This window comes from Callionymus lyra, chromosome 7 (assembly GCF_982586985.1).
Source record: "Callionymus lyra chromosome 7, fCalLyr1.hap1.1, whole genome shotgun sequence".
Lineage (NCBI taxonomy): Eukaryota > Metazoa > Chordata > Actinopteri > Syngnathiformes > Callionymidae > Callionymus > Callionymus lyra.
The window spans coordinates 19,823,685-19,850,330 of record NC_141824.1 but is presented as its reverse complement, the minus strand read 5'-3'; the positions used below and the strand labels follow the sequence as shown (position 1 = coordinate 19,850,330).

Below are 26,646 nucleotides of genomic sequence, written 5' to 3'. Positions count from 1 at the left end.
TTAATGAGAATGTCTGAAAAAACATTGCGAGACTTTTAAAATTGCAAATTTACTTAAGCCGTTAGGATGTCTTTCAAGAACTTGAGTTTGGATGTACTACAGCTATTGCTGAAGAATGCGGGTTCGACTCCCGGCAAATCATTTTCTGGATATAGGATCTACATTGTCACACAATAGCTTGTTTGTTTGTTTAACGGGTGAGGAATTATAGAAATGGGCACGATGTAGGTTTTAAAGCATCTTGATGAAGGGTTTTCTCTGTGTTGCAAGGTGCTGTGGCTTAGATGGTTTAAGTGCCTGTCTAGTAAACAGGAGATCCTGGGTTAGACTCCCAGCAGTGCCTCTATTTTTTCTATCAGAGCTTGCTTCAATTAATTTTGGTACAGGGTTCCGTAAGTCTTTTGATAACAACTCCATTGAACCTTCTTGCTGTGGCTTAGGTGGTTAACATGCCTTTCTTAAGAAACTGGAAACACCAGTATACTGCGAAGAAAACTATTAAAATGGGTGAAGTTAATTTTCATTGACCCTGATGTGATTTGAACACACAAGCTTCTGATCTGGAGTCAGATGCGCTACCATTGCGCCACAAGGCCTTAATTATTGAAAACTTCAGAGAAAACATTGCGAGACTTGTAAAATTGCAAATTTACTTAAGCCGTTAGGATGTCTTTCAAGAACTTGAGTTTAGTTGTACCTACAGCTATTGCTGAAGAATGTGGGTTCGACTTGAACCTGACATGATTTGAACAAACAACCTTCTGATCTGATGTCAGATACGCTAGCATTTTGCCACTTTTGGATCAATGTGTGCTTTATTGCACTTAAAAATGCACACAGACACTGCAGAGCAGTAGCATCTTCTATAACATACGAGAATTTGACAAAGTCTTTGACCATTTTATTTTCAAGGGCCGAGCCGGTTCTGGCCAGAATAAAGGTGGACCACAAGAGGATCATCCTGCCTTCCATCGACAACATCAAGCATGACACATTTGAAGTGGAGCGTTACGAAAACTCAGGTCACGGATACAACTGGGAGCTCTGGTGCATGTATATCAACCCACCCAAGCAGTGGTGGGACGAGGGTGATATGACTGCCCCCATCAGGTGAGAGGAACCCATGATTTTCTAGAGGTTAACAATATAAATAAACATGTTAACATGTGAAACACATTGACAGGGACATTGTAATTGTTCTTATCTTATTTATAGTTGTCGGGCCACACAAATAGTGGTCCCCAGGCCTGTCTTTTGACATGTTTTAGCCATTCATGACTCACTTACACGTCACATAACCTAACTTAAGATTATTAAGGACATTAGTCAGGTGAGCATCACGTAGTCCAGGTGTGTAGTTGTGTGTAGTGTGTACTTGACTAACGAACACCAAACTACTGCTAAACATAAATAATTGAGAGACTATTTCATTTTCCAGAACCCCCGCCATGATTGGCTGCTCTTTTGTGGCCAATCGAGACTATTTTGGGGAGCTTGGCTTGTTGGACTGGGGCATGGACGTGTATGGAGGCGAGAACATCGAGCTGGGCATCAGGGTCAGTGTTGCTCTTCTTCTATCTCCACATAACTTTCTCTATCAATAATGCCACAGCTTCTGATGAACTCAACTCAATGATGATGATGATACAATCCTTTAAGTATATCCCAAGTTTTACTTTACTCCGCACATCCAGGTGTGGCTGTGTGGGGGCAGTATGGAGGTGCTGCCCTGTTCCAGGGTCGCCCACATCGCCCGAATGAAGAAGCCGTACCACAGCAACATTGCCTTCCACATGCGGAGAAACGCCCTGCGGGTGGCCGAGGTCTGGATGGATGAGTACAAGTCCAACGTCTACCTGGCCTGGAACATACCAATGGAGGTGAGGAAAGCCATCGTCATGAGAGACACGGCTGACATTGCTACTGTTTTCCAAGTTCCACATTAGATGTCACTGAATTTACAAGGGCGCAGCAGAAGTGACTCATCAATTCTTTGATCGGACGAGTCAGCAGTAATGATCTGTGACAGACAGGAGTTGGAAAACACAAATATATAAGAAATGTGCCTTGTCATCATCATCATCATCATCGTCATCATCGTCATCGTCATCGCCATCATCATCATCATCATCATCATCATCATCATCTTCATCATCATCATCATCATCATCATCATCATCATCATCATCATCATCATCATCATCATCATCATCAATAATATCATCATCGTCATCGTCATCATCATCATCATCGTCATCTTCCTCATCATTACAGAGAACAAACATCTCATAATGACTGGAGTTCGTTTGCGACGCAGAATCACAGCATTGATTTCGGAGACGTCTCCCAGCGTGTGGCGCTGAGGAAGAGTCTGCAGTGTAAAAACTTCCAGTGGTACCTGGACAACGTTTACCCAGAAATGAGGAGATACAACAACACACTGTACTATGGAGAGGTGAGTCAGCAACATGATACTCTTGAAACGGTGAGTCAGCAGTAGTACCAGTCCTATCAGCTGGTTTACGGTTTTATGAGTCAACGGAAAATAAACACTGTTAACTGTCGAACTCTAATGTTAGTCAGCAATGAGGTCAGTCAGCCATTACTAATCTCTCTGCTTCAATCACAGTAAGAAAATAAAGTAAATTCCAACGATGATGACGAAGATTTGAGCAAAACAAAGTGATGGTTTTGCTTGGATGAGGCAACAGAAATCTCACAAGCACGTAACTCCCATGATGCCTTGCTACACACGGCTGTATTAGGTGACAGCTGATTAGTTGCTACAATACTGTATTTAAGTTTTAGCCGCGATTGGTAGGCTGGGCGACAAAGCATTACGGTAGATTTCTGTTTCTGAGTTGTTGAGACGGACAGCACATCATATGCAAGGTTGAGTTTGCAAGTTCAAATAATAGTTGACAATTTCAACTTATGTTGGTCTTTCAAATGTGTATTTGTGAGGGTTTATTTGTACTTAACGTGTATTCGAATATTGAAAAATGAAACGTTCACTGCTGCACACTTTTTTCAGAACGTGATGAAGATAAATGTGTGAGTTACTCTGCAGAACAATGGTTATATCAAGTGGAGTCTGCACACAGTGAATTTGTCAGGAAATAAAGTTGAAGGACAATCGTAAAAAAAAAACATTCCTCTGTGGTGAGTCTGAATCTGTCAACAAACAAGTCTCAACTCTGTGAAAAGTTTGTCAGCAAAAAGCATGTGCGCTGCATATATTGTAGAGATAGGTGAGTCAGCAAACATCCCAAAATGAAAGAGATAGACGCTGCAGACAAGGTGAGTCAGCAGAACAACATCAAAGCTCGCTACAAGACATCTGGACAACTTTAGTTTGACTGTTGAGCAGGGCCGGGTCTAGACAGGCATGTATGAGGGGGCAGCCACAAATCTTGAGGGGGCATTGTGCTGTTACTTACTTACTTACTTACTTACTTACTTACTTACATGTAAGTTTGAGGGGGCATAACATTTATTTGAGGGGGGCCAGGCCCCCTCTTGCCCCTGCCTAGACCCGGCCCTGCTGTTGAGGCTGTTTCAGTGAACCAATGAGGAGCTTTTCCATCCAGCAGTGACTCAGGGTAGAGCTGGTCCTGTTGTGAATAATATTCTTTGACTGGCTACGTCAAGGTCGGATTGATGAAGAGCAACAAACTCATTTCAGATCCGGAACTCCAAAGCCAACCACCTGTGCATGGACCAGGGCGTGAAGGAGAACCACACCGCCACCCTGCACCCGTGTCACGGCTGGGGGCCGCAGGTACACACTGGACATACACTGACTCACTCACCGGCTCGTATGATTTATTAAGTCAACGTGTGTTTGTCGTCCAGCTGGGACGCTTCACCTTGGAGGGTCAGCTGTACCTGGGACCTCTGGGCAGCACCGGAGACGACACTCGCTGTGTGGTGGACGACCAGAGCAGCAGTTTCCCTCAAATGGCAAACTGTGACAAGGTGACCGACGAAAAACAGAAGAGCTGGACGTTCTCTCAGGTGAGATTAAGTGCTAATACTTGTACATTAAAAAACCAATACTCGTGCTGCAAACACTCATGCTCAAAAATTATTGCTTTGAATTTAAAAAATAATATTTATACTGCAAAAACAAATACTTTAAATCCAAGAAACTATTACAAGTACTGCGAAAAATGAATACTTTCCTGCAATAATTAATACTTTAAATTCAAGAAGCTAATACTTGTACTGCCAAAACTAATACTTAAAATTTAAGAAACTAATACTTGTACTGCAAAAACTATTACTTTAAATTCAAGAAACTAATACTTGTAGAGCAAAAATGAATTCTTGTACTGCAAAAATGAATACCACAAATTCAAGAATCTAATACTTGTACTGCAAAAAATAATACTTTAATTCAAGAAACTATTACTTGTTCTGCAAAAATGAATACCTCAAATTCAAGAAGCTAATACTTGTACTGCCAAAACTAATACTTAAAATTTAAGAAACTAATACTTGTACTGCAAAAACTATTACTTTAAATTCAAGAAACTAATACTTGTAGAGCAAAAATGAATTCTTGTACTGCAAAAATGAATACTATAAATTCATGAAACTAATAATTGTACTACAAAAACGAATTCTTTAAATTCAAGAAACTAGATTATTTTATTATATTATTATATAGTATTAGTAAAAGTTTATAATATGATATTTTATATATATATATATATATATATATATATATATATATATATATATATATATATATATATATAATAACTTGTTCTAATGCTATTTAATACATGTGTAAAATGCTGTTTAATACTGTAATATAATATAATGAACTTGTTTTAATAATATAAATTAATGTAATATAAAAACTTACTATTACTACCAGAGAGCTGATCCCTAACACGGTTCTGGTTCTGTAGGGTGACTCGTTCATCAACAGATCGTCGGGTCGATGTCTGGAGGTGATCCCGGCCAACGTTTACTTCGGCTACCTGCTGGTGCTGCAGTCCTGTTCGGGTCAGCGCTGGACCCTGAAGAACACCATGAAGCAGCAGGTCCAGTTACAGTGAGTCGCTGACCCGACAGTCGCGTGGAGACGATTCAGTGACTCGACGATACAACAATTTATGGGTTTGAAATCTGGACCAGGTCATGTGACCCATCAGAGTTTACATGTACACGAATGATGTCATCATGTGAGATGGACGACCCCCGTCCGACCTTCACGTCTTCGCCTCCATCCGCCTCATTTGTATATCGGTTGACCTCTGTGCGACCCTACGAGGTCATCGGCCATGTTTTGTACGGCTAATTTCTACGTCACTCTTTTGCTGCATGATCGTAACGGACGAGCGAGGAAACTGCCGCGACCTTCTCCGAGAGAAACTAATAATGAAGATGTTGTTGATGATGATGATGTCATTTTTTTAAATTCTTCATCAGATCCATTCTCAGTCTTCCAATTAAAGAAACAACTGACTGGTGTTTCTCCTGCTGTCCAGCGTCTCCGTGTGAAGGATTCAAACCTTTTACTTCTTACGAACATTCAAAATGTTTTTTTTACAAACGCTTCCTAAAGACTCAACTGTTTACATCGGCAGGAAAAAGAAGCGGACGAATAAAATCACAGTTTATTGCATCGTTGGTATTTACACGTGATTACTGATCCTCTAATAGTTTAAGATGCTGCACATGCAGGCGAGGGTGTGCTTGTGTCACCACTGGGTATGTACACGTGACCTCTGACCTGGCAGTCCACACACAGGTGAAGTAACAAATGACACTCAGAAGCAGGATTTACCTATAAATAAAAAACACTGACTGTCATACAAAGGTTGTGAAGTTAAAACGGTTATTATATTACAAAAGCCAAAATAAAGAGTCAATAAAAACAAATTGACAAATACAAAAATATATACATAATTGAGATTTAAAAATAATAAAATACAAATATAACAAATAAAGATTCAACACAATGCTGTGTAAAAACTATTACATTTTATATTGTATAAAGATATAACAATATAAATAAATTCCAAAGTAAAATGTATGTTAAAGTATATTATTGATTCTAAAAATTAGAGGTGATCTAAACTAAAAAATATAAACTAAAACTCACAATTACTCGACTAATTTATTTATAATTATAGTTGAAATAATTATAGAATCATTTTTGAAATGTATATTTAATTACATTCTTATTGTAAATATAAATAAAATCAAAACACACAACTCATAGATTAAATACATTTAAAATGGAAAAACACTTATTAATCCATATCTCGAATCAAATAAAACCCAAAAGAGAAAATATTCAATCAAACTTAAATTTGCAAATAATAATGATACAGTTGAAGAAACAATATATGGGAAATAATTAAGACGTGAAACTATAAATATATAAAATCCTGAGTTGAAGAACAGAACCTGAATATGCCGGTTAAAAATAAAAATGAAAATAAAATAGAATTACATAGATATACTAACATACATAGTGAATGTATCAGAAACACACGCGTACACTTCGAGTACACAAAGTATGGGGTTGGAAAACGTGCTGCAGCGACACCAAGAGGTAGAATATAAAAAGCAGCAAACGACCGTTGAATGAAGGAAACAACAGGAGGAAACTCGCGAATCATTTCGGTTTTGAGGACAAGTGTGAGTTTTTTTTAAGGGATGATGAAAATGACAACGAGAGGAAGTGATAGAAGGATTAGCTGAGATGATGAAAAGTCACCAGGTGAAGAGATAGAAGGAAAACATGAAGGATGATAGAGTGAAGAGGTGAAAGAGTGAAGAGGTGTTTGTGTGGAGGCTGCAGCGACAGGTGTTCTGGGATAAAAGGTTTTGAGACTAAAAAAAAAAAATTCAGTCAGAGAAAGATTTGGTTTAATGATTATATTTTATATAATATAAAGTTAATTTAATCTTCCAGATAATACAGATTTTAACGTTTTTTTAAATAGAAACTTATTATCCTTTTCAGGGATTCAAATTTTATTTTATTACATTTTATTACCCAATAAATATATTTGTTTTTTTCTTATTTCGTACTTAAAGCTTTTGACCCGAATTTAGCTTTATATTTATCGGTGGTCATAATGTTCTGGCGGGGCTATTTGGCACAGGCACCAACGCGATACCAAACGCCACCACTGTGTGTCACTGTTGCTCCGGGTGTGAGTGTCCACATCTGTTTATTTCTATCAAAATAAATACTTAATAATGATTTATAATTTAGACGAATCCGCCTGAACATTATGACCACTGCCTTACGAGAAGTGAATCAACAGAACCAATAAAGAAGGAAGGTTTATGTGTTTGTGTGTCGATTTTTGTTTAGACACGAATTTCCGAGCTGCCGTCAGAACTCCCAATAGGCAAACTAAGCAGCTCTAAAGCCGTTTGGACGTCGCCGCAACAGAATATGGAGCCAATGAGTTTGTCACGTAAGTTTGAGTGAAAATAAGACACACACTTCATCTCGTCAACAACTCTGATGTCCTCCGACCGTGTGGTGACGTCATGGCCGAAGCGAAGCACCTTCGAGTCGCTTCTGAATACATCAAGACAGGAGGTTTTATGACGTGTTGAACTACAACAAACATGACACTTCTGATACCACCTGCTCCTGACTCGCACACACACAGACACGCAGTGGGCGACTATATACAGACACAGACGGGTTCATGCACTAAGGGTTCGGACCTCTGCTGGGTCAGATCCAGCTCAGGAAAAAAAAAAAAAGTTTCTATCATTTTGCGTGTCAATGTTTTTTGTCGAACCTGAACTCAAGAGTTTGATGTGGTCCGAGTTCTCCCGGTGGGTCCTTCAAACTGCAGGTGAGTTCTTATTGCATCAGAGGGACAGAGATGTTGTGACGTCAGCCCTTGGATGTCCCTGTCGGGGGTAAAGGGAGTGAGGAGGTGCTGCCCCCTGCTGGCTTTCTCGGGCACCCCTCCAGAGTGAACTGTAAAAACTCTGTAAGTTGGTCCTGGTCCAGGGTCTTGGGGGTGCGTGAGCTGGTGGGTGGGTGGGTGGTTTGGGGGCGCTCACCCACTGGCATGCACATGCAGGTGGTCCGCCCCCCCCCACCCCCCTTGCCCGCTCTCCGCTCCCTCACAGTGAGCTACTCCATGCCGTTCCTCAGCATCTGATTGGCTGCGATGAGCATCACGCTGATGATGAACGCCATGGCGAAGGCGCAGATGAGGCTCTTCCTCACGCACGTCTGACGGTTCTTCTTGGATGGATGAACTGGAAAAGGGGAAGAGTCGGGATGAGTCCAGAGAGTCCAGGTTCATTTTCAAAATGTTCTGTTGTTAACTTTAAGTAGTTAATTGTGTACAATTGTTTATATATAGGTAAATAAAAAAAAGGCATTTTTAGCATCGTTTTTATTCATGTTTAGCCCTAGTACCTTATTACGTAGTAATATAACCAGCATTTCTGTCACGTTTTTCTGACGTAAGAATATACATTTATCGTCAAAATCTTGAGAGAGCAACAGTAGCTACACGATGGAGTCCTGGATGAAGGATTGGCTGAAAGTTGGGCGTCCGGGAGAGACTCGCAGCGCAGAAGCTCAGAATGAGAGTAAAAGTGTTTCCTGAGAGCTCGACGATCAAAGCTGAAGCCCCGCCCACTAAAATCTCTTGGTTTTTCTGGAGAGAAATTCAATTTAACCCCAAGCACTCTCCTGTGATTGGTCAAGCATCAAGGTTTGTCACTGCGTGTCGTCAATCCCAGAAGTCTCCAACTCCAAGGGACTTGTTGTATAAACAAAGCGGCCGGGATTACAGATGTCTGGAGGAAGAATTAAGCCATTATCTCTTTGCGCTTGATGGATCTACTGACTCCTTTAAGAAACATCTTAAGACGTTTTTATTTGTGCAGGCTTTTCCTTGATTTTCTGGAACTCCTGTTGTGTTATCAGTTTTATCTTGATCTTTAAAATATATACTTTATTGAATATTGTTTTGATTGTTTAAGCGCTTTGTGACCCTGGTCTGGAAATGCGCTGTACAAATAAAAATGACTTACTTACTTACTTACTATTATTATATCATAACGGGCTCCGCTCCCGTAACCTCTCATTCGCCGAGATTTCAGACGGGGGAGTAACTTAGTAATAATAATAACTTTAAACCATGACGAGGGACCTACTGCCTCCTGGAGAGGAAGACTTCAACATTTGATGCGAGCGAGTCGGGAGAGTTGGATTTTCACATTAGTCGGGCCTTTAAGTGCTGAGCTGACGGTTTTAAAATAGACACTCCAGGTAGAATTCTACTACGGGGACACAAAGTACAAATCTGAAGTGACAATCGCACTCGTGAGACACTTTTAGGGAATAATGAGCCTCCGCTGTCGACGGCTCTCCCTCCCAGCAGAGCGGCGCCGGCGAGTGGATGCAGGTAATGAGGGGGAACTGTCAGCGACCCGCCATCACTCCCCCCTATTTATAGCCCCTAAAAAACATGACTTTTGTTTGAGGTGTAGGACAAGACGACCACATCCGTCTGAGGAGATGTCAGCTGACCAAATATTACAGTGATGAAGATGATGATGATGACGGGAGCTGCAACAAAAAACAATCGATCACCGAGGAATCGTTTCAACACTTTGAGCTGGTCTTTGATTTGATCTGAACTCATTCATCAATAATAACAAGAGCGCGGCATCGATCAGCAGCTCGGTCACATTCACGCATCCCGGCCTCACTCGGGTCTCCTCCGGAGAGCAGCTGCTGCTCCGGAGTAAATCGCTTCACGCCGCCTCTTCTTCTGGCACCACCTTCACCACATCGATCCAGAAGATTTCACGAGGATTCGCTTGTGCCACGAGGCAGAAAGAACGACTGTGTTGACGGCGGCTCTTCTCCAACCAGGAGGTAACTTACAGTGAACGTCAGATCAATGAAAACATGTTCAGTCTGCTGTCCACAATGGAAGCGATGTTTACCCGGAGTATTTCCTGTCTGTATGTCTTGTTATTCTTTAAACTTCTGCTACAAACAAGCTTAAAATATAGCCTTGCTTCATTCTTTCCGCAATAATTCCTTTTGTCGAGGCTTCGACACAAGATGGATGTTACAGACGAGCAGTATGGAGGTATTTGGATGTTTTTAAGTTTGTCTTTTTGGACCAAGATGAAGATGAAGACAACTGAGATTCAGTCCCTACAATAAAATGAACAAACATTTTTTGTTGATAACTCTAAAAAAAGGAACAGATCTGAAGACTCTGAAAATTATCTCAACTCTTAAAACATCTGAGTGAGTCAAGTATATCCATCTGCAGAGGCAGAGGATTCAGACCCGTCGATTCAGACAGGAAGTGGGTTTAGACAAGCGTTTGGGCGTGGCTAATTCCAGAAGTGGCCTCAGACTAACTACGCCTTTTTGTATTTCGTGAAACACTTATCGAAGACGAAGATGTTGGAATTTGAAGACACAAAAATAATTAAAACTGTGACAACCATGGCGGACAACAACAATAAACAACAATAAACAAATGACAATTTTTTTAATTTCTTTTAAATGTTTACTGTTATTTCATGTCATAATGTTTTCACGTAGTTAAATGACAAGTTCTACGCTTTTTCAAATGTTTACTGTCATTTCATGGTAGTGTTTTCACGTTGTTAAATGACTATTTTTACGCTTTTTAAAATGTTTATCGTCATTTCATGTCAGAGTCAACTAACTCCCAGTTTAATTACATTTAATCACGCTTTGTCGTTCGATGTGAAAATCATGTTTATCGTTTCAATGTGTTACAGATTAGTTTAAAAAACATGCTCGCAAACAGGTGTTTTAAAATGGCGCTGTTTAAAAAAAAATCACTCGTCTGAAACAACTTCCTGTCTGGATCGACATTCCGTCTGAAATTACCGGCTGCCGATGGACCCTCCTCGAGTGAGTAGAAAATGAGTGAAGTTTAAAATGTTGAGTGAACTATCACTTTAATAATAAAAATAAAATTGTTAATCAAAAAGTATTGAATCTGAATTAAAAACCTGAATTTTAAGAAGGAAATAATGGTTTTAAAAGTACAAATAACTGAACCTTCAGCTAGAGACGGGTGTAAATGTTGTTCCTCTTCTATCTGAAAAACCTTCTTCAGGTTTCCAGTGAGTCTTGTGTTGACACCAGTCGAGATGACATCCTCACCCCCAACTTTATCTTCTCTCTACTCTGAGTGTCTCCTGGATGACTGAGCTTCAGACTCCAGAGGGTCACCGTACGGCGAGCAGTCAAGCTCAATCGCTCATGAAACATTTCAGGTTTTGGATTTCACTGAACCATCCTGAGTTGCCCTCGACTCTGATCTGCATGAATCTTGGATGGAGAGGTTTTTGCAGAGCGAGCTGCTGAATATTTCATCCGTGTCACTTCCGAACAGGTGACCGGCTGACGTACAGACCCCGAAAATCAATAAAACAGTGAGTTTTTCCTCCTGACATGGGGGACTCACCACCTTCAAACTCTGTCTGGCAGTTGCCAGAGTTCTCCTTCAGGCTCTCCTCCTCGTTGGTGATGATGTTCTCGATGTCCTTCATGGTCAGGTGGTCTCTGAAGGCGCAGAACAGGATGTGTTTGAGCTCCTCCAGCGTGATCCGCTGCATGTCGAACTGCGGGAGAAGAGAGATTATTTATAGAGGCACGGATCGTCTTCCATCCGCTCGGATTAAGAGAGCGCTCTCTCAAAACTCCCCGCCAGGGACCTGGAGTCCAGATGCAGCAGGGCAAAAAAAAAACAGGGCAAAATGAAAAGCTTTTCAGAGAAATGATTTTAATTGGATTTAACAAAAAAAGAAATCCCATAATTTGATTGATCCAATAATGCTCTGAATGAACGACCATCAACAAGTAGACGGATCCAAACTGTCCAGACTAACTGTAGCAAGATGAACTTCCACCGGGAGAACTGCAGAAAATTACATAAATCAGAGTCCGATATAAATCACAGAGGCATCGACAGCAGGGCTCCCACTCAGTGGCAGCTATTGAATGCGCCGCGAATGCTAATCAGCCTCCGTAAGAGCTTACCACGCTAATTAAAAGTTGCATGAGTCGACGCTTTTTCCTTTAATGTGTTGGGGCGTCTATCTGGGCCAACGGTGAGCTGGACAGAGGTGGAATAAAACCTAGAAAAATCAGCTTGTATATGTTACGGGTAAAAAAAAATGTCATTAAACGTATCAAATGCAATAACATTGTATGGTTGAAGGAGAGGTCAAAACAGAGGAGCCTCTGGTGGACACCGGTGGAAATGCAGGTCAATAACATCATTTCAAGTTTCAAGTTTAAATGTGTTTGTGGTATCCCTTTTGTTGTCTCTGAGTCAAGGTGAACGACTTCCACCACTGCATATGTATTTGACGTTCACCTTGACCCAGAAGCAAAACAAGGCATACTACAAACACATTTGTTTTCCGGCCTGGAGATAACACCAAAGGGTTAAAATACAGTTTGAATTAAAATAGCTTACAATGTGTAAAACACTAATTTAAACAGAAGAAAAAGCTTTGAATTCCGCCCAAAAAAGTTAAGGAATCCAAATGAAAAGTTCTGAATAAAACAATATATCATTTGTAACCAAAACGAAAAATCTACCTATTAAACCAGAAAATAAATATATTAAAATTATTCTGAAAAAACCCATAAATGAAAACCCAAAAGGTTCAGTCAGAACAAAAGACTAATTTATTATAAGTAGTTATTCAAAAATAAAAAAATCTGATTGTACATTTGTGATCTAGCTGCAGAAGAAAAACTGATCTACGGGCAGGAAGTCTTTCCAAAAGTGAAGTGACCTTTAAGAGTGAATTAGACGTAACAAAACAGAGCGACAGTTCCCTGAAGTGACTCTGACAGAAGCTCTTTGGCAAGACGCTCGCAACCTTGTGACGGAAACCTTCAACAGATGTTCAATCAACCAAAAAACATTGCCAAATCTTCATTATTGATCCAAGACGGCTGAAGGTCAGAGGCGGAGTTGAGAATGTGTTGATCAGGATTCAGTCCAGATCCAAGGATCTTCTCCGTCCAGTCGACACCAGAACCGCCAATCACGGATCTTTCCCCGTCGATGATTGACCTGCTCGAGTTCCATCATCGATCTGTGCAGTAGCTTCGAAGAGCGGCGCTGACGAAATGTCAAATATCTGTTCCTGTCAGCTCCTCAAACACTCCGGAGGTGCCGGGAGCCGACGTCCATCCATCTGCTGACTCCAGACTTTCGCTGCGTCGCCAAATTATTCAGCAGTGACAGATAATTCTCGCTCGACGCCGTAGAATCCAATTACACGCCTTCGCTAATCTCCCTCTCCAGGGCGCCACATTTGTTTTTTTTAGTCGTTTGTTTGAACATCATGAAGCTGGAGAGCAGAGCGGACACGTGACCGGTCCAACATCTCATGACCACCACCAGTCCGCCATCTAAACAGACCGGTCAGAGGAGAAGAAACATTATGACCACCAGTCCGCCATCTAAACAGACCGGTCAGAGCAGGAGAAACATTATGACCACCTGTCCCACAGTGAACATTAAAGCAACAAACCTCCTCGTGGTTAAATAATTCAACTCTTCGATCTCCTGTTCGCGTTTTTTTTAATCCCACTTGTGACGCCACTATGATGAGTCACAACAACAACGGAGACGGATCGATGTTGAGCTTATTAACAACACGCTCTTCAACTTTATTATTCAACGATAAGACTGGCAGAGTCTGAACCTTTTTTTTAGAACCGTCTTATGAAAATGCACTTTTATGGCCTGGCTTTTTTATATGGTGGCTTTAAAATCTTTACTGGATTCATAAATGGTTTTAACTCTCTTTTAATCTTTTACTATGTTAGCTTGATATTTAAATATATGCTATTTTATTATGGAAATGGAATATATCTTGTTTTCTATATGGTGTTATTAATGTGCTGTTTTTAATGAGCTACGCCATTTTTTAAACGAATGAAGTTTGTTTTTATGTGTAGAACCTTGTGACACTAACGTCTGAACGATGCTATATTAATACAATTATAATGATTATAACTTAGCTAAGCTCGTGCGTCTTGTTCTAAACACAAGGCTCACAAAAGGCTGCAGGAGAAATTGATGTCTCCATTACAGCAGCAGCGGTTCGCACGTCAAGCGTTGCAAGAGTGATGGAGAAAAAGCAAAGCATGACGCCCGACAGCAGAGCAACAACAGGCGGGAAAATAAATAACGGCTCCGATTCCGACTAGCGTGCTGAAGGCGACGCGAAGTCTCACGGACCCTGATTCACGAGGACAGAGAGTTCATGAATTAGTGACGAGGACGATGTTTCCATGTTATGGCTCTCATACATGTATGATGTTTTTTAGCAAATCGTTTGAATTTCATCTTCAAACACTATTTTTAAACATGATTAACATTGTTTATTTATATTAAATTGGGGTTTTCTTTGCCATCAAACGTTAAAATCCTATATGTCTCAGTTGAAATTGTAACTTACAAATGTGGCTCTTTATGGATGATTCAATGATTTTAAGACACAACTCTGTTTTTTTTTTAGGTGTAACTTTGCTTATTCCTCATCTTTATTCTCTTAGTTGATCTATTTGTAAAATAATTAATAATTTTCCTGATGAATAGTCTCAGATTTAATTGACATCGATCCGTATATAACTAAATAAATCAACAACTTTAACAAACATCTTAAGACGTTTTTTATTTGTTCAGGTTTTCCTTGATTTTCTGGAACTCTTGTTGTGTTATCAGTTTTATCTTGATCTTTAAAGTATATACTTTATTGAATATTGTTTTGATTGTTTTAAGCGCTTTGTGACCCTGGTCTGGAAAAGCGCTATACAAATAAAAATTACTTACTTACTTACAATCTGACTGAAGATGAATTATTAAGATTTATAATATTTAGTTTCTTGTTGTTTTTTTAATCAAAAATGTATTTATTTTCTTCTAAAGACAAGTTAAACTGGGAAAAACGTGAACACCAATACACACATATGCACACTTAAACAAAAACATGCACACCAACAAATACACTTACACACAAACATGCACACCAACAAATAAACTTACACACAAACATGCACACCAACAAATACACTTAAACACTGAGTAAACATAGATTGGTTTTATAGATAAAAAAGGAAAAAACAAAATTGTTTTAATTTTTATGCTTAAGAAATGGTATTTGATTTTAGCTGAGAACAATGTGATTCGTAGTAAAGTTAGGCTGAGTGCGTAGAGGTAACATTTTTTACCTTTAAAACAGCACACGAGTGAATTCTGCTGACCTCAGATAGCATCACTAATCGCCCCTCGAAGGATGTTCCCTCATAATACTTGAGAAGATATTTCATAGAAACTGCTATTCTGGAGACACCAGTGATGATCAGCAACAGTCTGGTTGACAACCAAAAACGTTTCGCTGACAGCTGGAGAGACAGATGGCAGCTCAGATCTAGTATCTGCTGAGACGCAGGAAGAGCCGAGCCCGGAGCAAACCACCGAGCCCTCCTCAAGAATGGGTAACAGTGACATCCCATTACAAAAAAAAGGTGGTATCTCTGGCCACAGCTCCATGCAAGGAAGAACCAATAGAAGCTTTTAAAAATATGCAGGACCATTACAGGGAAGACTGTAAGGAGCCTGGAAGAAACAGTCCTCCATCAAGAACACATGGGAGGAGCTACATGGATGGCTGAGGACGGTCTAAACGATAGGACTCCCAGGAAAATTCACGGCAGCGTGGGATCCTGCCGACTATACTTGTGCGCCCCCTTCTGTACGAGTTCCCAATCCCGCCATCTCAGATCTGGGGGGAGAGTCCTGCCAAGAAGTTGGGGAGCATCGTCACCATATATGGCAACACCTGCAAACCTGCTCCACAATCTATTGAGTTAAAGGTTTCGCAAACAAGAGAGTAGCTGCAGTTCCATGAGTTGGCCAACAGTCTACCGGGAAGGAGTAGCGGCCAGGGTCGGCAAAACATAAATAGGCAGAAGTGGAGAAGGCAGAGTCACGACTGTGCCATTGAGTACTGTTCCGTCGAAGAGGAAAGTGCAAAAGAAAATCTTGCAGGGTCACCAGTTCTTGATCCAGAGGGGTTTGATCAACATACCATAATATCTCTAGTGTCAGGGAAAGGGTATCCTGCGGCACATTATGAGTCGCTGTCCTACAGCTCTAGCAGGAGAGTGATACATATGGCAGCACAGACCGGTACTTAAGACCATTGGAGAAAGTATTGTCAGTCAAATTGTGAATGGTTGTATGTTTTTGTGTGTCCTGAGACCGACTGGCGTCCTGTCCAGGGTGTCCCCCGCCTCTTGCCCGAAGAAACTGGGATAGACCCCCCCCCCTGCAACCTCCATTAGGGAATAAGCATCGTAAAAGTGTTTTAATAATAAATGAAAAAAAAAGAGATAAAGAACCCACTTCATAAAACCTGTTTATGCTCCATTGTTGATCATAAAACTGCAGAAGGTTTTCAAACGAACAAAGCTCGATGGGCACTCAAGAGAAGTCGCTGCATATTAAACAGTATAAACTGGAGGTTTTGTCCAGTCAGCAGATTCAAGAGTGTATTTTAGGACAAGAAGCCACAATAGCTGTGTTTGTCTCCTGTAATGAGCACCGGGCTTTCTTTAAAAAGCTTCTCTTCACTCTGCTCTTGTTAATTGAGGAACTCCTGCTCGCTCTGATCGTGCTTTCAGCCGCTGTTGCTGTTTTCTGTGTCTGCGGGCGAAACTTTGAAATGCTCGGCGCTGATGAAAGCGCCGCCGCAGGACGTCGGCGGACTAGCGAGTGTTGACGAGCGTTTCTTTGATTGTTGGTGAGTCATTTTTTGAGTTGCATTTATCAGGCTTTTGAGTTGGGTGAGTCAAAGTTTTTTTTACCGTCACTTTGATCATTTGAACCTCTTCAGATGTAACTAACTTACTTCTTTTAAAAAAACCCAGAGGCATAAATGATTGTTTTGTCGAACTTGTGATCCGAAATATCCTCCCTCATTCCTGATTGGTCGCCGCTACAAACCTCACATGTCACCTTTGGCGGTAAAACTTCCGTCAGCCAATGAGCAAGCATCCGATTACACTTCTGGAAAAAAAACGAGTGTCGTTAACCTTTGGGAAATGCTGCCGCCGGGTTTTAGACCCTCATGATTCGTCCTGTCCACCGAAAACCCGAGAGGCAAACAGACTTTAGCTTGAGTCTAATTAAAATTGTAATTAAAACGTAATTACAGCGGGAGCATTTGACACTTTTATCAACCCACAGATCATGCGCCTTACATGACCCTTAGATCAGGGAACTTCCCTGTCAGGTGGCTTCACTTCTTTTGTCCTTCACCATCATCACTGCAGTGAATTTAAAGAGGTACATTTGTAAATGTTTTCTTCTGTAAAATTTTGCAATTATTAGTAAGTAAGTAAGTAATTTTTATTTGTATAGCGCTTTTCCAGACCAGGGTCATAAAGCGCTTAAACAATCAAAACAATACTCAATAAAGTATATACTTTAAAGGTCAAAATGACTTATTATTGCTACAAATAATATCATTCGGTCATAAAACTCCAGTGATGTTTTCTAATATATAGCATCAATAGACATTCCACCTTGCCTGCACTCTCTTCTTCACCTTTGTCCATGTCGTACTCTTCAGCACACTCTCACTATGCCATCCGCAAACATCAAAAACGAAGAAAATCTAAATGTCTCATTTTGATTTCCAACCACAATACGAAATTACAACTGCCACTTTCAGTCTAGAATGATTCAAACCGCGACATAAAGCACCTGTAGAAAAGCTGTAACTCTAAAATAAGACAGCGAGAGAGGGCAAAGTTTACCATCACTTATTTAGTAGCTATGATTCCAAAGGTGCAGAGTCTAAAAGAAAAACCTGTGTAGGACGAGAAACGTGTCATATTTAAAGACCAGAGCAATTAATATCAAACAAGGGAGGGATAATTTGATGTCGACACGTCTTCTCCCACGGTGTAAATTACAGCACTGAGATGTGCCTGCAGTCAAAGGTGGGGGGCTGCAAAAAAACTGCAGCCAATACAGTCACCATGGAAACGTCTCAAATCAACAGGTAGAAAAAGGGGGGATGTAGGGAGAGTGAAATCAAATGTCAGAATTAAAAGCAGCTTCATTAAAATAGCAGCAGCAACACGTAGGACACAGAGAAAAATAACAACACACTGTCGAAGCCCTTGTGCGACAGAAAAAGTTGCTTGTTGTCGTTATTACACGTTGAAAGGTCACAAAAACCTCTGATGTCATGACGAGGCGCTCGAGCACTTGATCGTCTGTAAGTTTGAGCAGCAGGTCCTGAACTCAGCGGCGACAGAAGCAGGTCGACCAGATGCTTATTTGCATATCAGTAATTACAGTCAAGGAAATGTCGCATCACTCGAGCTGATTGAGAGGATTTTAAAGAGCAGATGGAAACAGTTGAAGAGAGTCAGACTTAGATGTTGCACAAGATAACTGACGGAAACATACACTAATCAAATACATGCATCGTCATCAAAGAATGTGTGTTTGTTAGTGTGCGTATGTGCGTTTTTTTGTGTGCTTTCGCTGTTAGTGTTATTGAATGTGGGTTAGTGTGCATTTGTGTATGTTTGTTGGTGTCAACATAAGTTTGTTTGTGTGTATGTATAATTGTTTGTGTTAGTGTGCAGGTATTTGTGTTGATTGATTGTCACAGAGAGATATATTTTTACGTGCATGTGTATTTCTGTTAGACAAAATGTTGGTATGTATGTTGGTATGTTTTAGGGTCCATGCGTGATTGTGCAAATGTGTGTATTAGTGTCCATGTGTGTGAGTGTGCAATAATGTGTGCAAGAGTGTTCATTGATGTCTAAATGTGCATATGTGAGTGTGAATTTGCTAGTGTGCATGTTTGTGTGTAAGTGTATTTGTTGGTGTGCATGTTTGTGTTTAAGTGTATTTGTTGGTGTGCATGTTTGTGCATAAGTGTTTTTGTTGTTGTGCATGTTTGTCTTTAAGTGTATTTTTTGTTGTGCATGTTTGTGTGTAAGTGTATTTGTTGGTGTGCTTTTTTGTGTGTAAGTGTATTTGTTGTTGTGCATGTTTGTGTGTAAGTGTATTTGTTAGTGTGCATGTTTGTGTTTAAGTGTATTTCTTGTTGTGCATGTTTGTGTGTAAGTGTATTTGTTGGTGTGCATGTTTGTGTGTAAGTGTATTTGTTGTTGTGCATGTTTGTGTGTAAGTGTATTTGTTGGTGTGCATGTTTGTGTTTAAGTGTATTTGTTGGTGTGCATGTTTGTGCGTAAGTGTTTTTGTTGTTGTGCATGTTTGTCTTTAAGTGTATTTGTTGTTGTGCATGTTTGTGTGTAAGTGTATTTGTTGGTGTGCTTGTTTGTGTGTAAGTGTATTTGTTGTAGTGCATGTTTGTGTGTAAGTGTATTTGTTAGTGTGCATGTTTGTGTTAAAGTGTATTTCTTGTTGTGCATGTTTGTGTTTAAGTGTATTTCTTGTTGTGCATATTTGTGTGTAAGTGTATTTGTTGGTGTGCATGTTTGTGTGTAAGTGTATTTGTTGGTGTGCATGTTTGTCACTGTGTGCCTTTTTTGTGTAAGTGTGCATAAGTGTGTGTTGGTGTGCACCTGTGTCTTTGTTAGTGTGCATGTTTGTGTGTAAGTGTGTATTTTGGTGTGCACCTGTGTCTATGTAGGTGTGCATGTTTGTGTTTAAGTGTGCATATGTGTGTGTTGGTGTTCATGTTTGTCACTGTTTGTGTGCCTTTTTTGTGTAAGTGTACATATGTGTTTGTTGGTGTGCACTTGTGTCTTTGTTATTGTGCATGTTTGTGTGTAAGTGTGTATTTTGGTGTGCACCTGTGTCTATGTAGGTGTGCATGTTTGTGTATAAGTGTGTGTGTTGGTGTGCACTCTGTGAGCGAGTGTATGTGTGTGTGTCTGACTTCAAGTGTAACTACATTAAGAAGTCATTGAAAACTAAAAAGTCACAAAAATTCAGTCCAGAATCTAAATGGACTTTGGTTCCGACAGAAAGTGTAGACAGGATTGAGACGGATGAAGTCATTCTCTGTGATGATGTTCAATAACTCAGCAGCTCTGCACAAACACTAAATACTCTTCGGTTAGAAACTCATTCCGGTCCGACATTCGGTTGAACTCCGATCTAATGAATGATTTCTTTGTTGCCATTAGGAGTCTTAAAACTGAAGAATATCTTCAGGACATTCCGAGTCACATGATCCAACTTCTACGAAGCCAAATGCAATTATCCATCACTCTTCCACAAGTCAATTATGTAAAAAGCCTCCACACAAACCATCTGCGACTCACAATCCATGCACAAACCTCAGAGACATGATAACTGATTAGAAAAGTCCAGAAAATGATGGTGAAGTGTGTCGTTTATCCAGGCAGTGCCACTTTGAATTATTGGATATTTAATATAAATGGGTCCTAGTGGCTTATGTTCATTAAAGAAAATCCACATTAAATTAAATTCCCGAAGTAAACAAACAATATTTATTTAACTTGTAATGGTGACTTCAGCAGCTCCCATGATGCTTTGCCGCCCAGCCAACCAGTCGCAGCTGTTGATCCCTTTTGACATAGCAACAAAGACTATAAATACAGTATTGAAGGAACCCATCAGCCGTACACTAAATAGAGCGGTGAAAAGAAAGGCATCATGGGAGCACTGTGTGGGAGTAAGTTGGTGGGCTGGATTTAGCCCAAGTCCATGTGAACTCTAGCATCTGAGGTCATTATGGTGTGAGATTCACAGGCGAGAGAGCTCCTCCGTGCTCTGTTGATCAGAGTGACAAGAGCGACTTTTGAAGTGTCAGGCAACATCAAGCGTATCAACTCGTGGCCTCTGTTGCTTAACCATCCTAAAACATGGATTATGAGCATCGACAGTCTTGAAGAGGCGATGTCGGAGTGTGTGTGTGTTTGTGTGTGTCGGTGACTGAATCATGATCCTGTCACTCCAGCCGGCGAGGAAGTGACACTTCAATTTCAGCTCAGTCTGGAACAGAGACACCCCGAAAGTGAAGTTCATACACGTGAGAGGAGCTGGATCAGCTCTCGCCCAGTTTGTCCGGAACACACTAGTGAGTCTCAGAAAATGATTAATTCACCACAAACAAAAAAAACACCAGATGGAGGAAAACGAAATCAATGAAATGCTGATTTGGTGAAACGTCACCGGGCTGTGATGCTGATACAACCTTATCTTGAAATTTTCCTCACGAAATGCTTTAAGTAGCAGTCGTTGCTGCAGTTACCGAAAACAGGGTTTTTAACCCTTTATGAAGATTCTTCAGATGACGTATAAGTAAGTAAGTAAGTAGGTCATTTTTATCTGTATAGCGCTTTTCCAGACCAGGGTCACAAAGTGCTTAAACAATCTAAACAATATTCAATAAAGTATATACTTCAAAGATCAAGATAAAACTTAGAACACAACAGGAGTTCCAGAAAATCAAGGAAAAGCCTGAACAAATAAAAACGTCTTAAGATGTTTCTTAAAGGAGTCAGTAGACTCCATCAAGCGCAAAGAGAGAGGAAGATTGTTCCAAAGTTTAGGAGCAACAGCCTGGAAGGATTTCTCTCCTCTGGTCCTGAACCGTGTGAGTGGAACCATCAGTAGATTCTGATCCACAGACCTCAAAGCCCGAGCTGGGGTGTAAGGCTGGATCAGATCAGTGATGTAAGGAGGAGCCTGACCATGACTAGATCTGAAAGTAAGAACCAGAATTTTAAAATTGATCCTGAAAGAAACTGGAAGCCAGTGAAGAGTTTTAAGGATCGGAGAAATGTGAGTTCTTCTACTTGAGCGGGTCAGAAATCTTTCTGCAGAGTTCTGAATCAACTGCATAACAAATGACTGTCAAAATAAAATCAATGTTTTGTTTAAACAAAGTAAATTTTCATATTTCCATATCAAAACAAAACATTTCATAATTTCTTTTTTATTAACATGTAAATGTGGGGTCTTTAAAATAATCATCTAAACATTTCAAATAATTAGTGGTAATTTGAGGTATGAAGAGGATTTAAAGCAAATACTGTTGATGATTCCATTAACAGCTTTTTGGTGTGCTTATTAGGTTCCGCTTCCAACGAACGGAGAATAAGTTGGAAGGAACAAATCAATGAGGGGACTTTTGATTGTAAGCCAACTGTCAGCACATTTCGACAGTGACGTGTGGTCTAACACAGCAGGAACAAACAATTGCCTGAAACAGACTTAACAGGTTCGCAGGTATCAAAGATACAAGTGCTATCAAAACTTTGTTGGGATAAATAAAGACACAGCGTGAGGACAGGTCATCGCAACACCCATCCATCCAAGACACACACTTTCTGCTTCGGGGCCCACTGTGGTGTCCAGAGGAGGACGCCGGGGGTCAATTCAATGATTACATCAAAACCAGCGCCTGCCAAGTCTCGCACTCGGAGCCAAAATGTCACCCGTGCATTTATCAGGCTGTCGCCGACATCTCCCCAACCCTGTTGCTCTCATCAACATCTCTGTTCGAAGCCTCGCTGGCACCAGAAAGGCGCATCTGTCAGATAACATCATCGGTCACAACAGCACTCGCAGGAGCCCGTCTTTGTTGGATCTCTGATACAGACGAGTCAGCGTTGACAATGTAAGTGGAATTCATGGTTCAGAGGAGCGATGCTGTCAGGATCTAAACATGATTCTGGGAGAAAAAATTGAAGTGGATAAAGTTTGTTTCTTATCACTACATTCATTTAATGGTGAAGGAGGAAGAAAAAAACATTATAAGACCAGATGAAGATCTAGTCAAGTGAAATCCAAACGTGTTGCATTTCTTCCACCCAAGTGATTATATAAAAAGTTGATCAATCTGTTGAGGGTACTAAATGTAGTGGATCAACCTTAAAGTAAAAGGGGGAAAAGTTTTAAAGGTCTCTGATACCATGAGATTCTTGAGAGGATCTATCATTTGAGTTTCATTATTCTTCAACGTTCATCGTACTTTGGTGGTGGATTGTCTCTTTCTGTATACGTCACTGAAGAATCTGGGCTCTGGTTGGCTAATGCCCCGACTATTGCAAATGTCTTTGGTTGTACAAGAAAAGGAATCGCGATAATAAATAATGTTTTTGCTATTTTATTGTCCCCATTAAAAAAGGTGGACCAACTATTGCACAGCAAAACTTCTGTAACGCTACACAGGTGCTTTTGCATTAGCAACGGTATTTCCAGGGTTTTCCTCAACTTCCAGCACTTCCAAATGTTCCACAGCTGAACGCACTAACCAAGTCATCTGTAGGACACTCAGAAGTCCCTCTACCTTCAGGACAAACTTCCCTCAGCAGTGACTTGATCTACGTCTTTTGTCCTGTTACACATTCCTTTTTTTGTGAACACAACTGGCACCAAATGTTCTCCTTTTGGTTATTTAATCAACCAGTCTAGAAGACTTAATAACTTGACTGACTTTCAGAGGAGGTTTAAAGGACGAGGTCTTACCTGCCAGAAGATGGTGTCTATCGTGCTCCCCAGGAAACCTTCTCTCGTTTCCGAGGACAAGAGTTTTGGTCCGAGGATCGTCATGAACTCTTCGAAATCCACCTGTCCGTCGCCTGGCACAGTGAAGAGCATTAGAAATGTGATCAGATCTTTTTTAAACATGGTTGAAAAACATGACTCAAGTGATTCATAGGGTTGCACTGTCCACACGAGGGCCTTAAATAGGCTTCACATTTGTTAACACAGGGTGCTCCAGTTCCCTTCCACAGAGAAATAAAGGCCTCTCTGATACTTTCTCTAATCTAATCCAACCCAACACCCACTTCCACCTCCCCAAAAAATGTTTCTTCACTTAGTGGGTCTCAACCTGGTTGACTGGTTTGAGTTGCAAAGTGGGAAATGATTTTGTGTACTCAAGTAAAACAAAAGAGACGTAATACATTAAGGGCACAATCTCCAAGCTAAAAGTAAGTCACAAAAGCAGCAAGCACTTTGCCTGAGTCGGCTAAATATGTCTCGCTCATATCGAATCAAATCACTTCCCAAGTGTTTTGCTACGAGTCAAACGTTCACATGATGCGTTTCACTCTTTCATGAGACCTAGTGCTTCTGTTTGGGATTTTTCTTTTGTAGCGAAAGAGAACATGATCCATGCCAATTCTCGTCTGAGACTCTTTATTGCATTTACGGAGCGGCAGGAGACAGCAGATGACAAACGACAACGCCGCCCTGAATAGTGATTGCTGATGTGCCCCTGAGCATCGTACTCGCAAGCTAACAGCCGCAGCGCAAACCCATGAAAATAAATGAGTTGAGGGCAGGAGAGGACATGGATGCAGTGGATTCAAGGCATGTTCAGTGCTGATAGTATATACAGTGCTGTCAGGAATGTTAGTGCGGTTGGATGTGACCTGTGTGGTCTGTATGGTCAGTGTGGTTGGATGTGATCTGTGTGGTCTTTATGGTCAGTGTGGTTGGATGAGACCTGTGTGGTCTGTATGGTCAGTGTGGTTGGATGTGGTCAGTGTGGTATGTATGGTCAGTGTGGTTGGATGTGACCTGTGTGGTCTGTATGGTCAGTGTGGTTGGATGTGGTCAGTGTGGTATGTATGGTCAGTGTGGTTGGATGTGACCTGTGTGGTCTGTATGGTCAGTATGGTTGGATGTGGTCAGTGTGGTATGTATGGTCAGTGTGGTTGGATGTGGTCAATGTGGTATGTATGGTCAGTGTGGTTGGATGTGACCTGTGTGGTCGGTATGGTCAGTGTGGTTGGATGTGACCTGTGTGGTATGTATGGTCAGTGTGGTTGGATGTGACATGTGTGGTCTGTATGGTCAGTGTGGTTGGATGTGACCTGTGTGGTCTGTATGGTCAGTGTGGTTGGATGTGACCTGTGTGGTCTGTATGGTCAGTGTGGTTGGATGTGACCTGTGTGGTCTGTATGGTCAGTGTGGTTGGATGTGACCTGTGTGGTCTGTATGGTCAGTATGGTTGGATGTGGTCAGTGTGGTATGTATGGTCAGTGTGGTTGGATGTGGTCAATGTGGTATGTATGGTCAGTGTGGTTGGATGTGACCTGTGTGGTCGGTATGGTCAGTGTGGTTGGATGTGACCTGTGTGGTATGTATGGTCAGTGTGGTTGGATGTGGAAAGTGTGATCTGTATGGTCAGTGTAGTCCGTTTGTTTTGGATGGATGTGGTCTATGTGATTTAATATGGTCAATGTGGTCTGTATGGTCAGTGTGGTCAGTTTGGTCGGATGTGGTCAGATGTGGTTGGATGTCGCCAGTGTGCTTTGAAGTTTGTGTACAGTGTTGTCTCATGTGGCCGGAGGGGTCTCTGTGGTCAGTGTGGTCTCATGTGGTCCCTGAGGTACGTGTAGTATTTTGTTATCTCTCTTCTCCGTTTGTACTAGTTGCCTTTCATATTACCCCCTTCTACCTGACTTTCTATTCTCTCAACAGTGTCCTGTCACCGAGCAAAGCTCCTGAAACAACATTCGCATCTTCTTATCTGCTCGTGCACTAATCCAGCTGTTTCTGGAGGTCTGACGATGAGAGGAATCATGTGTCCTCTGATAACTTTACTTCAGTGTTATTTTACCTTTTCAAGCGCATCTCCTTGTCTGCACAACTTTATTGACACATGTGGCTTCTACTGTCAACATGCGAGTGGCGTGTGTGGTGGACTCTCTCTGACCGGACCTCAGCTGTTGCAGGAGAAGAATTATTAAGCAGATTCAAAACTCCTGCTTCCTTTAAAGTGCGTTCCGAGCAGAAAAAAAACACGCTGGTGTTTATATCCGGATCATATCAGCAGCCAGAAATAGAGCCAAGCCGTGTGATCTACGGGGAAGTCGACTACCGTAGTGATTCAGAGCAGAGACGCACTCGTCCTTCAAGGACACGCCGACTTTCTAAGAGATTTCTGGGAAATATCGAGATAAGCAGAGTCGATAAGATCTCTGCAGAGTCGCTCCTGTGAGACGCTTTGATCTGGTGTCTCTGGTCCAACGCTGTCTCTGTTTGGCTTTTCTTACTTGGAACCTGCTGCAGTTTTTCTACACAACTGAAGAAAACAAGTTTGTTTTAATTAAACATGACACAGAGCTGAGTTCTGCTGAATATTAACTCACTTGTTCTTCTCATTTACAGACGCAGACCTGTCTCCTTGGATCCTTGTCTCCTTTTGCATTGCTGTCTCTCCACAGCTTTCTCACCCAACAGGACATTTACATCCTTATATCCTTGTCTCCTTACAACCTTGTCTCCTAACAAGGCTGTCTCCTTACATCCTTCTCTGACAACATGGGATTCATATTCTTGTCTCCTTTAAGCCTTGTCTCCTAACAAGGCTGTCTCCTTACATCCTTCTCTCCCAATATGACATTTACATCCTTGTTTGTTTCCAGCCTTGTCTCCTAACAAGGCTGTCTCGCTACATCGTTCTCTCCGAAAATGGCATTTACATCCTTGTCTCCTTCCAACCTTGTCTCCTAACATTGCTTTCTCTATACATCCTTCCCTCCCAACAGGACATTTCCATCCTTATATCCTTCTCTCCTTACAACCTTGTCTCCTAACAAGGCTGTCTCCTTACATCCTT

The 26,646-nt window shown here is 41.1% G+C and overlaps 2 protein-coding genes and 2 non-coding genes across 6 annotated transcripts in view; 2 read left to right on the top strand and 2 right to left on the bottom strand.

The window, feature by feature from the left end:
• The window catches only part of galnt17 (polypeptide N-acetylgalactosaminyltransferase 17), a 61,778-nt gene extending 56,140 nt beyond the window's left edge, over window positions 1-5,638 (top strand). Inside the window, exons 5-11 of the mRNA XM_087795856.1 lie at window positions 913-1,110; window positions 1,439-1,556; window positions 1,695-1,880; window positions 2,318-2,455; window positions 3,686-3,781; window positions 3,856-4,017; window positions 4,920-5,638. Of these exons, the coding sequence (XP_087651982.1) occupies window positions 913-1,110; window positions 1,439-1,556; window positions 1,695-1,880; window positions 2,318-2,455; window positions 3,686-3,781; window positions 3,856-4,017; window positions 4,920-5,069 (1,048 nt within the window). The 3' untranslated portion in view covers window positions 5,070-5,638. The remainder of the gene's footprint in view (window positions 1-912; window positions 1,111-1,438; window positions 1,557-1,694; window positions 1,881-2,317; window positions 2,456-3,685; window positions 3,782-3,855; window positions 4,018-4,919) is intronic.
• Window positions 270-343, top strand: trnat-agu (transfer RNA threonine (anticodon AGU)). The gene has a single exon. It is a non-coding gene; the product is annotated as a tRNA-Thr (tRNA).
• trnaw-cca (transfer RNA tryptophan (anticodon CCA)) lies at window positions 525-596 on the bottom strand. Its single transcript has one exon. It is a non-coding gene; the product is annotated as a tRNA-Trp (tRNA).
• Window positions 5,639-6,163: 525 nt separating the features above from the next.
• Window positions 6,164-26,646, bottom strand: part of caln1 (calneuron 1) — a 38,738-nt gene continuing 18,255 nt past the window's right edge. For 2 of the 3 annotated variants that reach the window (XM_087796379.1, XM_087796376.1), the window contains exons 4-6: window positions 23,541-23,653; window positions 11,481-11,637; window positions 6,164-8,259 (exon numbers count right to left, since the gene is read on the bottom strand). In XM_087796379.1, coding sequence (XP_087652505.1) covers window positions 8,132-8,259; window positions 11,481-11,637; window positions 23,541-23,653 — 398 coding nt within the window. In that variant the 3' untranslated portion in view covers window positions 6,164-8,131. The remainder of the gene's footprint in view (window positions 8,260-11,480; window positions 11,638-23,540; window positions 23,654-26,646) is intronic. The other variant, XM_087796378.1, reaches the window with a different exon arrangement.